General features: G+C 47.6%; 1 protein-coding gene across 1 annotated transcript in view; it reads left to right on the forward strand.

Annotated features, from left to right (window-relative positions):
* The window catches only part of adgrd2 (adhesion G protein-coupled receptor D2), a 15673-nt gene extending 5859 nt beyond the window's left edge, over nucleotides 1-9814 (forward strand). The window contains exons 7-24 of the mRNA XM_047048754.1: nucleotides 145-256; nucleotides 558-692; nucleotides 1512-1626; nucleotides 1932-2037; nucleotides 2131-2186; nucleotides 2281-2407; nucleotides 2523-2626; nucleotides 2747-2849; nucleotides 3231-3384; nucleotides 4287-4420; nucleotides 4608-4723; nucleotides 5297-5417; nucleotides 6402-6443; nucleotides 6550-6603; nucleotides 6814-6961; nucleotides 7188-7246; nucleotides 7377-7407; nucleotides 8109-9814. Of these exons, the coding sequence (XP_046904710.1) occupies nucleotides 145-256; nucleotides 558-692; nucleotides 1512-1626; nucleotides 1932-2037; nucleotides 2131-2186; nucleotides 2281-2407; nucleotides 2523-2626; nucleotides 2747-2849; nucleotides 3231-3384; nucleotides 4287-4420; nucleotides 4608-4723; nucleotides 5297-5417; nucleotides 6402-6443; nucleotides 6550-6603; nucleotides 6814-6961; nucleotides 7188-7246; nucleotides 7377-7407; nucleotides 8109-8116 (1725 nt within the window). The 3' untranslated portion in view covers nucleotides 8117-9814. The remainder of the gene's footprint in view (nucleotides 1-144; nucleotides 257-557; nucleotides 693-1511; nucleotides 1627-1931; nucleotides 2038-2130; nucleotides 2187-2280; nucleotides 2408-2522; nucleotides 2627-2746; nucleotides 2850-3230; nucleotides 3385-4286; nucleotides 4421-4607; nucleotides 4724-5296; nucleotides 5418-6401; nucleotides 6444-6549; nucleotides 6604-6813; nucleotides 6962-7187; nucleotides 7247-7376; nucleotides 7408-8108) is intronic.
* Nucleotides 9815-11656: the final 1842 nt, after the last annotated feature.

Consider the following 11656-nt stretch of genomic DNA (forward strand, 5'->3'; position numbering starts at 1 on the left):
CTCTCTCTCCCCTCGACTCCCTCGCTCTCTCTCCACCATCTCTCGCTCTGTCTCTCTCTCTCCATCTCTCCCTCGCTCTCTCCAATCTGCCCGCCTGGGTTCTCTCTCTCTCTCCCCGACCGCGGGCCCTGCCCCGCACTCCAGGTGGTCAGTGGTCCAATGGCCGTGGTCAAGAGTATCGACCGTATGGCGAGCGGCCTCAGCCCTCGCCTGATGGCGGAGACGGAGCGTCTTGTCATTCACAGCCCCAACATTAGTGAGTCACTCACCGCGCCAAAGCCAAAGCCTCTCCAACCTCTAAGAGGCTCGGCTCTGAATGAGCAGAGGAACTTCACCGAACAAAGCAATATCGAACCGCATACTGGAGAGGGCCTGTGTTCTGTTACTCTGCAGTCACGGCAACATGTAACCATGCATTTACACCGCTTAATGAATCGGATGCATCCAGTTTCGATTATCTGTCTTTTTTATTTTGCACCAGACATCTCCGACCGACCTCCTCGATAGTTTTTATTGAAGGAGACCTGTGCGGTTGTGTCCCCTTTTGTATTTATTAGAGTTGGAGGTCCAGCAACACAACTTGGAGCAAGGATCTGCCGGGTCCAAGTTCTGCGGCCCCGAGACGGACAACAAGACCAACCTGGACTGCATCTCAATCCCGTTCCAGAACATGCGAAACCTCCATGACAACGGTAGTCCGTGCCCATGTTCTTCTAAACTCCTCATTCTATCTCCTTTAGTGTTTGTGTTTTTTTATATATCGTCTTTTGTCAAATCCATACATTCCTTACACAGTAAACACTTTTTCAAGTTGACATTCCGCACAAAGCCTCGATCAGGCACACGGCGAGTGTACTATGCACTCTTCAGCTTTCAGTCCCAAGGACTCAGCATGTTTTGGTTGCTTCAAGAGATAGTTTAGTCTTCACATGCTTTACAAAGTTTGTGCTGCAGGGGCGATTCTAGCATCAGACCTTTAGGGGTGCTCAGCCCCCAATGACAATGTGACATGAATACAGTGCCTTGGAAAAGTGCTAAACCCCCTCACTAATAACAGGAATGCGAACAGGTCAGGGGGATCACATAGGTTACCCATTTTGGTTTCATAAAGGTGAGTCTCACCTAAAGGGGAGGAGTTTACATGCCTGTAATAAATCCTTAATTTCACTGGATAACAATTAATACATTGATGTATTATTATGCAAAATATTGAAAGAAATAAAAAACTAAGGATGTCCCTTTCTTCATGAACTACCAGCATCAAATTATAATAAACAATAATAATTTTAATTTTTTATTATTATTATTTTTAGGGGTGCTGAGATGAAATTTAGGGGGCTTGAGCACCCCAAAAAAGGGTCTAAAAACGACACTGTTGTGCTGTACAATATTTAGACAAAGGAAACTCATTTATAACCAAATAAACCATTTCACTCCATTCTTCAACCGTTCATATTCAATTTTTAAGATGTTTCTAAAAAAATCTATCTTTGTGCCATGTCGATGAGCAGGCTTTCACCAGGTCACACTGGTGAACACATGGTATGGCTCGTTGCGTCCTCTATTCAACCCAGAGGAAAACTTCACCAACATCATGTTCCCGACAGTCACAGATGGCAGCCAGAGGTATGTCACCACAGGACTGGCCGTCAAGCAGCCTTTCATCACACAGCAAGCCACGCTTACAAAGGAAGAAAGGGAAAAGCTTTGGAAACATTTTTGAAAATCAGTGTCTTCTTAATACACACCTGCTGACATTCCAATTTGTGTGTGTGCGTGGTTGTGTGTGTGTGTGTCCGTGTATGTTTGTATGTGCGCGTGTGATTGAATGTGTGTTTCTTTGTATGTGTGTGTCTGTGTGCGTGTGTGCGTGTGTGTGCGTGTGTGTGTGTGTGTGTGCGTGTGTGCGTGTGTGTGCGTGCGTTTGTCAGGTACCTTGGTACCATCCTGGGCTCCTCAGTCATCTCCACCACAGTGCTGGCCGACGGTCAGCCTCTCAGCATGGCAGTACGCTTCCAGCTGCAACACAGAACGCTGGTGAGTCCATCAGAGACACTCCAGCTCTGTCCCACTCTGTCCCGTGACAGAGGCTCTGTCCGTATCCATAACAAACCAACTGTTCTCTTCCAGAGTCCAGCAGGAATCATCCATGACCCAGTGTGTGCATTCTGGGACTTTGAACTCATGTGAGTACATCTCCAGGGGTTTAGCACAACCGTAGAACAGATGGAACCCAGTTGCAGGGTTATCTCTGTGTCTTTGCCTCTGTTCCTCATCCAGGCCAGAGGCTGGGGGCTGGTGGTCCACCAGGGGCTGTGAGGTGGTGTCCAAACAGCACGGCTCCACCGTGTGCACCTGCAACCACACCACCAACTTTGCCCTGCTGCTGCAGGTGTACGAGGCTCAGGTAACAGCCTGCGCAAGCCACTCTCCGTCCGACTCGATTTCGATCCCCCGTTGTGCGCATTGGTCTGTATGTTTGTACCAATGCGTGTGTGTCCATGTGTGTGTGTGTGTACCAGCGGAGCCAAGGGGAGGAGAAGACCCTCCAGCTGCTGACGTTCGTGGGCTGTGGCGTGTCTCTGTTTGGCCTCCTCTTCACCTTCATCCTCTTCGTCGCTGTCGGGTGAGCGCCTCAGCACAGAGACCTCCTGTCGCTCTGGGTCCCGGGTAACCCTGTCTCCCTGTCTTCCTGTCTCACCTGTCTCCCTGTCTTCCTGTCTCCCCCCGTGTCCTGCGTGCATAGGGTCCCAAAGTCGGACCGCACCACGGTGCATAAGAACCTGATCGTGGCCCTGGGGACAGCAGAGCTCCTGCTCATGTTCAGCGACTGGGCTTCAGCCAACGAGGTGAGACTCTTCATGTTCAGAGACTGGGCTTCAGCCAATGAGGTGAGACTCGTAATGTTCAGTGACTGGGCTTTAGCCAATGAGGTGAGACTTGTCATGTTCAGTTACTGGGCTTTAGCCAATGAGGTGAGACTCGTCATGTTCAGTGACTGGGCTTCAGCCAATGAGGTGAGACTCGGACCAGTAGCTGCATCTCAGAACATGACTCACTCGACCCCAACGGACGTTATCGGTCATGGAGTCTACTACATACATCGTGTGTACGTTCATGACAATTATTGGTTCGGGACCAAAGGTACCCTATGTTCGCTTACTCGTCGTAAGTGTCCATGGGGTTTACTGGCCACGCCCTGCCCTAAGTGCGCCCTGTGTGTCCACTAGGTGGCGTGCCTCTTGGTGACGGCGCTGCTTCACCTCTTCTTCATGGCTGCCTTCTCCTGGATGCTGGTGGAGGGGCTGCTGCTGTGGAGCAAGGTGGTGTCGGTCAACATCAGTGAGGACCGCCGCATGAAGCTCTACTACGTCATTGGCTGGGGTGAGAACAACCTCTCTCTCTCCGTCTCTCTCTCTCTGGCTCTGTCTCTCTCTGTCTCTCTGTCTCTCTCTGTCTCTCTCTGTCTCTCTCTGTCTCTCTCTCTCTCTGTCTCTCTCTGTCTCTCTCTCTCTGGCTCTGTCTCTCTCCGTCTCTCTCTCTCTGGCTCTGTCTCTCTCTGTCTCTCTGTCTCTCTCTGTCTCTCTCTGTCTCTCTCTGTCTCTCTCTCTCTCTGTCTCTCTCTGTCTCTCTCTCTCTGGCTCTGTCTCTCTCCGTCTCTCTCTCTCTGGCTCTGTCTCTCTCTGTCTCTCTGTCTCTCTCTGTCTCTCTCTGTCTCTCTCTGTCTCTCTCTCTCTCTCTCTGTCTCTCTCTGTCTGTCTCTCTCTCCCTCCTCTCTCTCTCTGTCTCTCTCTCTCTCTCTCTCTGTCTCTCTCTGTCTCTCTCTGTCTCTCTGTCTCTCTCTGTCTCTCTCTCCCTCCTCTCTCTCTCTCTGTCTCTCTCTCTCTCTGTCTCTCTCTGTCTCTCTCTGTCTGTCTCTCTCTCCCTCCTCTCTCTCTCTGTCTCTCTCTCTCTCTCCCTCCTCTCTCTCTCTGTCTCTCTCTCTCTCTCCCTCCTCTCTCTCTCTGTCTCTCTCTCTCTCTCTTCTTTCTCTCTCTGTCATCCCCCCCGAGTCTGTCTTGTAAACTGCTGAACACGAAAACATGCACAGGTGGAAAGCCTAATGTTCTGGGTGTCTCATCTATCCTGTTCAGACGAAACAGTGAGCGTTACATGAAAAGTCCAGGGGGTCTGTGCCACCACATCAATGTAAACCCTTTTCACCGACAACATTGCTAACTCAAGATGCTTTCACCTGCCCTGCTGAAATTTACCTAATTGATTGATTCATGTTCTTGCTCTTCCAGGCCTTCCTGTTGTCATTGTTGGTGTGACCTTGGCTGTTTCCCTGGACAAGTATAAGGCAGACAATCACTGCTGGCTTAACGCAGAGAATGATATGATTTGGGCGTTTGTGGGGCCTGTTATCTTTATCCTGGCTGTACGTATAAAACATGACATTGTATTGTTCAGTATTATAAGACATTAGCATTGTATAGTGTACTATTGTAGCTCTGTTCTGCCTGTGTGGAAGTGCATGTGTGTGTATAAATGTCCACTAAGCTTGATTCGATACAGCATATAGAGTAAGGTGATTTTTCACAGGGTTGTGTGTGTTGTATGCCCAGGTTAACACTGTGGTGCTTTGTCGGGTTGTCATGGTGACAGTGTCCAGCGCTCGTCGTCGTGCAAAGATGCTCACCCCCAGTTCGGCATCTAAAATGCACACATTTGACCTGACCTGGTGAGACTCACGGTTTTCTTTCTCTCATTCTTTTGTCGCTGTCATCTTTTTCTCTCTCTCTGTCTGCCTCTATTCTGTTTATTACAAAGTGTGAAGGACTAGCTTTGTCAAAATGTCTCTTTAGGAGGGCTACAAAGCATCAAGACAGAAGGTAAACAATGTTTAAAATGATGGAAGTTCAAGCAGGAAATGAAAGAGCAGAGTTGCTCACTTTTGTCCTTGTAGACCTACAGTTCAGAAGAAAAACCTTTTTAAGCTTTCAACAAAGATAACCGTTGATGCCTCTCCTCACCAGAATGCTAATGCCTGTATTAGACCTAAATCATAGGCAGTTTTGCTAGTTTGACGGTTTTAGGAATCAGTCATTTGACTGATTCACCCCAACAATTGAACGTCTAAACATTCCCCTTTGAACAATCATCTATTCTTCCAATCGAATATACAAATCATGTTCTTCTAATCTACATTTGTATTTCAAGTATACTTCTAGCTTTCTTTACTCTACACCGTTTTCTTGTGTGGAAGAGTATTTGTGTGTGTGTTGACGTTGTACTGACGGTGTTGGTGGCGTAGGGCCGTGACGCGTCCGGTTCTGATCCTGCTGCCCGTCTTGGGTCTGACCTGGCTGTGTGGCGTCTTGGTGCACCTGTCCATGGCCGTGGCCTACGCCTTCATCATCCTCAACGCCTTCCAGGTCAGCACGGCCACGCCCCAGGACGACGCTATCTCGAGCCGTCTTATTGGCTGTTAGGGGGTTACAGTCAGGAAGTGAGACGATTAACAGGAACCTACAAAGTTATTTCGACGGGGGAAGTAGGGGAACACAAAGAGAGAGATAGGAGGAAGGAGTGAAGGGTGGAAGGACGAGGGGAGCCCAGGTTTTATGGACGGGGCGGATGTGCGGTCGAGGTGGGTGAAGCCGGCCCTAGGTGAAGCTGGAGGAGAGGTGTGTGTGGGAGAGGCTGGCCGGCTAGCTGGCTAGCTGGGCCTTTGAAGCCCAGGTCATGGCAGGGCTCCAGGGTGCTGAGGGCTGCCTCTTCCCCAGATGCACCTCCACCTCCCTTCCTATCACACCCCTGATAAGGACGCTAAATCAGCCCTGTGTGCTGGGGACTCCCCCCCCCCCTCTCTCTCTCTCTCTCATTCTCTCTTTCTTTGTGTCTCTCTTCTTTCTGTTTTTCTAGCTTTTTCTCTTTCTTTCTCACCACTTCTCCTTCCCTCTCTCTCCCTCTCTTTCTCTCCCTCTCTCTCTCTCACCACTTCTCCTTCCCTCTCTCTCCCTCTCTTTCTCTCCCTCTCTCTCTTTCCCTTTCTCTCCTTCCCTCTCCCTCTCTATCTCTTGTATCCCCGTTCCTTTAATTAATCTGAATGAGCTAGCCCCTGGGTGACCCCTGGAGAGCTGCTAGTTAATTTAGATTTACTGTGAGCGTCCAGGAGAGGGGAGATAAAGCCACGGTAGGAGTCATCCTCCTGTAGGGAGGACACCAGCTCAGACCCAGCCAGTGAAAACACAGAGAGAGAGGGGCCAGTGTTCTCACCTTGCAAGCTTCACACACACAGGAAACGTCAACACACTGTCTGGATGTCTGGGTCCCGTCCGTGGTAACAGGGGGTTGCTGATGCATTGTGGGTACAGCACGGCTGGATAATCAGAGTTGTTGTTTTGCTTTTTCCATAGGGCCTCTACATCTTCCTGGTGTACGCGGTTTATAACAGCGAAGTAAGTTGTTGGTTTTAATGTGTGATATTGATGTGAAATTCTGTGACTTTGCATAGCAGCCTCTTGCCTGCAGATAAGTGAGGATTTAACCGTTTGTTTATTGAAGGTGCGGAATGCCATAAAAAGGATCAAAGAGAAGAGAAAAGCCTTGTCTTTCACGGTGAGCCAAAATCTACAGCTATCACCATGTTTCGGATCACATTCATTTGGGTGAAGACATATTTCTAAATCCTAAAGTGCAAGCCTTAACGACTCCTTCACCTTCCCCTCTACGTGTACCCTCGCAGTTCACTCATCAATATTTTGCCACCTCGCTCCCGGTAATACTTTACTGAGTCTCCATCCTAACGTTAATCCTCCTGCTTTTCAGAATTGTTCCCAGCCAATCACCTTCCTGGCCTCCCAGCGGACCCCTGTCATGTCGTGGGCCCACAGCCCCCCCCCTCCTTCCAGTCCTGAGACCAGTGACACCTCAGGTCCCGCCAGCTCCACCTCCACCTCCCTGGTCATCAAAAACGGTAGGGCTGGTGATCGGGGGCTGGAGTGAGGGTAGAGCAGGCCTGGAAAGAGGCCGGTGGTAGTAGCGGCAGGTCACTGGGGTGTAGGGCTGGGGTTAGGGTTAGGACAAGGGCAGGTGTCGGGGCTGAGGGGAGCACTAGGGTACGGGTGGCACGGTGTCTCACTAGACCACAATCAGAGCACTGTATCGGGCGAGTGACGACCTTGCATGCTTTTTGATTTCAGAGAGCTACAGGACTGAAAGCTTTGTGAGTTTCTCTTTCAAGCCAGCATCAGCAAACCAGGTGAGTTTTGTGGGATTCATCAGCAAATTAACAATAAAGGCTATGGGCTTCAATGTTGAAGGCTGTCTGAAATGATTGTATGGTGGTTTGGGATAAATCCAATTTATAATGTTGCTCTCGGTTTCACCAGGTGGTTCAACTGACAGCATTCAAGCCTTCAGGTAATCAAAACGTCATCTAACCATGATATGTCAGTAAACAAGCTTGCCTTTATCCATGCTTTTACAGACTGTTAATTTATATCTGGGAAACATTCATCTGAAATGGTTCATATTTATTAAAGGACTTTAACTGTGCCTGCTTATAAACATTTAGTCATTTAGCAGTCATTTAGCAGACGCTCTTATCCAAACGACTTCCATGAATCCTCTAAGGAAGCTGCCATTGTCCGTCTGATGTCTTCAGTGGGAACAGGGCAGATGGTGATGTCAGCTGAAGTGGAGTTTTAATCACCCCAAATAAGAGAAAGGGACGTTTATAATGGCCTCCCTAAATGTTTCTTTCTTTTGTGTCAAACACCTGATGGCTAGTGTTTGAGTGGCTCTTAGAGTCCAGTTCTGTGAGTCAACATAACAAAAACCCCTCTTGATGAGACGGACCCAGCCCAGCTAGATTTTCAGACAACTGGCCATCATCTACTAAAACACCTGCTCCCCCCCCCACACACACACACACACACACACACACACTCTCACACACACACACACACACACACACACACGCACACACACACACACACACACTCTCACACACAAACACACACACAGACTCACACACACACACGCAGACTCATGCAGCCACAGGTTTTTGTTTATGTCACAACAGGCTTACTCAGAGCGGTTTTCTCCTCTCTCGTTTGCAGGCTGCTGATCCACTGGGTTTGGTGTGACAGTGCAGTGATTTGACCAGTACGCAACAGGCAGAAAACACACATCCACACAAAATATGTGCAACGACTCCCAACACAACACCTGGACACGAACTCGCAAACACACAAAAAAAAGCACACTCTCAAACCACTCGAAACATCAAGAAACAGACGTTCTCTTCTTGCATGCACACAGACACTTGAATACTTGTACAGTACCGTTTGACGACACACTCTCTGGAAGATGTGTGTGAAGCAGGAAGTAGGTTGGAGAAGGACAGCCTCCCACAGCTCCTCCCCCTTACCCATTCCCAGGGCCTGGAGTCAGCTGCTGTTTGGGAAGGCCCTGTTCCAGTTTGCCAATGTGCGACTCCTGTTCCCAGCTGTGGTATCATGAGAGGCTAGGCCACGGTGCGGGTTGTAGGGCAGTGCGTCACAACCAGACAGAGCAGGCAAAAGTGGGTTCAAGCAAAGAAACCGGTTTATTCACCAACAAAAAACGTAGTTCAGGAAGCAAAACATCAGCTTCATGAAGTTGCTCCTCGCATCGGATCCTACCAATGGTATCCTCATATCAAAGTTCCTCTGGCATCGAACTCTGTTTGTGCCAGGTACTCTCTTCTTCCCTTGGTATCTGTGTCCAGCCTTTTGTCCTCTCTCCATCTCCCCACATTAGCTCCTGCCTCAATCAGAAGACTGAGGTATTTGCACCTGTCGGCGTGGTGCATTCTGGGAGGTGTAGTTCTCCCGTCACCCATCTTGTGGCATGGTAGCCACTTAAAGAGAGAAACACACCGCCCCTCTACCACACGTCCTCTCGTGATGTCACACAGTGTGCAGAATTGGTTCATAGTTTTGGTGGAGAGTGGGTCATATCACCTTTTGGGCACTGCGTTCATTCTGTGTCCGTGTGAGTTTCGTTTAGAATCTTATACGTAACTGTAATAATCTTATAACTCATCGTAAGCCTCAACCTATGGTTCGGAGGTTCTATTACTGTAAGTTACGACCAGACAACAGGATTGTGTTGTCAGTATAAGATCATGGATATAGTATTGTGTTATTTTCATATACAGTGTTAGAATAGAGAGCCATTTTCATCTTCTTGATGACTAATAGATGTAAACTGATCCGTGTTCACGTCGTGTTGCTTTCAAAGATACCGTACAGGGCCCCTAGCCTGGAATCCACCTATCACAGAGTCTGCTGTGGAGGACTTGCTGAGCTTGGCACATGCCCTCTACCTCCCCCCCCCCCCCCTAATTCTTCAGCGCGGTTTTGGCAGTAGCTTCATGTGGGAACTGTGTGCTCTATCTCCAAGGAGGGTTTATTTGGTCCCTTTCTGATGATGTAAGCATGTGAATTCATGGTCATAAACCTATGTGCTGTATATGTAGTGGGGCAGTTGTTGTTGTTTATGCGTTGTTTGTGTGATAAGGATTGTTTCTCCAAAGCCTTTGTGTGATCAGTTCTTGTGTTGATGTTGTGGTTACCTTTTGCATTTGTCATGTTGAGATATTCAGTTCAAACATGTTATCTCCCATTGTTATGATTTTCAGTACCGGAATCCAATACTCCTTGAGTATGACCGTACTGTAATGTGGTTTGCAGTACTGTTGCTTGTTGAAGTTATTCTGCATCATGAGAAGTTATGGCCTGAAACCAATGATCGACACGTGTTTATTTCATTGGCATTTATTGGCTTGATGCTATTACAATAAAATATATGTAAAGAAAAAACAAACGTTTCTTCAATTTGTCTGCATTGAAAAGAGGAGTGGGGTAAGAAAGGGCCTCACCACAGGAGGTTGAGACTTTCGCAACATCACAAAGACGACCACAACTGGAAACTCAAGAGGAAACAAATGTCATTGAAGAGAAACTTATGCAACATCCAGAGACCCCATTTTACAATAAAAGCATTTTTGACCCAAACAGAAAACAAAAAAAGCCTGTGTTTGTGTACGCTCCCGTCAGTTTCATTATATAAATACACTGTACAGAGTCACAGAGGTTACTTCTCTCTATACAAAAAAACGAAACACAATGGAAATATTCACAGGTTCACAGGCCAGTTATACAGTTTTTAAGGCAGGTGTAATGATTGTCTACAATACATTTAAACAGCCAACTGCCACATAAAAGGAATAGACATTCGATTCACAATAGACTCCATTCACAGTGTGTCTGTGACTGAATCAATCTACTCTAAATCCCATCAATAAAAGGATGCCCGTCTATACTGTTTAATTCAGCTCTTTATTGATCAGCGTCTTTACAGCATTTTCAAGAATGATCGAGTCCACTCCTTTCTTAAAATGGTCCCGTAAATTGTACAAGCTCACTGGATCCTTTCATTTGACTTAGAAAAAAGAATAGACTCTGTCTAATGCTTGTCCTCCTTCAGAACAACAGTCCTGGAGGGAATTCACAGTCCACGTCGCCTGCACTGGCCTTGACCAGCCTCTGAAGACAGGCTGGGTGGCTCCTTGGTGAAATCTGAAGGACATGCACTTACAAATAACTATTAGTGTGTGGGTGTGTGTGTGTGTGTTTTCGTCTAATAAGGAAACGCCTGTGTTGTTCATTTCATCCTCCCTCTCACATTTAGTGGGCGTGTCTCTTCCTGGGCTGCCCTCGCCTCCTCCCTCTTTCTAAGATGACGCCTGCTTCGACAGATGGCTTCTTGACAGTCTCTCCCACCCATCAGTGCCACAATAATCTCTCTCTCTCTTTCTCTCTCTTCTCTCTCTCTCTCTCTCTCTCTCTCTCTCTCTCTCTCTCTCTCTCTCTCTCTCTCTCTCTCTCTCTCTCTCTCTCTCTCTCTCTCTCTCTCCCTCTCTCTCTTTCTCTCTCTCTCTCTCTCTCTCTCTCTCTCTCTCTCTCTCTCTTTTCTCTCTCTCTCCCTCTCTCTCTCTCTCTCTCTCTCTCTCTCTCTCGTTCTCTCTCTCTCTCGCTCTCTCTCTCGCTCTCTCTTTCTCTCTCTCTCTCTTTCTTCCGCCTTCCTTCCTTGGCCGAACTCTTTAAATGTGACTCAAACTAAATATGTCGCTTTCATTTATATATTAGCATATTGAAAATATCTAAATAGATAAAACTAAATTATATTGAGCATGTGATATATTTTTTCCCCCACATGTAATTTTTGGTAATGTTGCTTAGAATTGACAAGATAACAAGTGAAAAGGTAAATGTAGTGATTATCTCACACAGCTTTGGATGGGACATTCACAATTAACACAAGTTGAAAAATGTACATGCACTGTACATGCACATACAGTGTAGCTTCAGTGAATCGTTCTTAACTGTGGAGAGGGACAATGCTCACTCTCTCGCTCTTGGTCTCTCTTTCACTCCATCTCTTTCTCTCTCACACACACACACACACAAACATTCCTTCTCTGTCGGAATGATACACATCCTCTTCAATGTGTACTGCATGTTCTCTAACGCTCTCTGTCACTCTCTCTCTCCCTCACACACACGTACCATCACACACACACACACACACACACACACACCCCCCCACTGTGGAGTGCCCC

The sequence above is a fragment of the Hypomesus transpacificus genome, chromosome 24 (genome assembly GCF_021917145.1).
Source record: "Hypomesus transpacificus isolate Combined female chromosome 24, fHypTra1, whole genome shotgun sequence".
Classification (NCBI taxonomy): Eukaryota; Metazoa; Chordata; class Actinopteri; order Osmeriformes; family Osmeridae; genus Hypomesus; species Hypomesus transpacificus.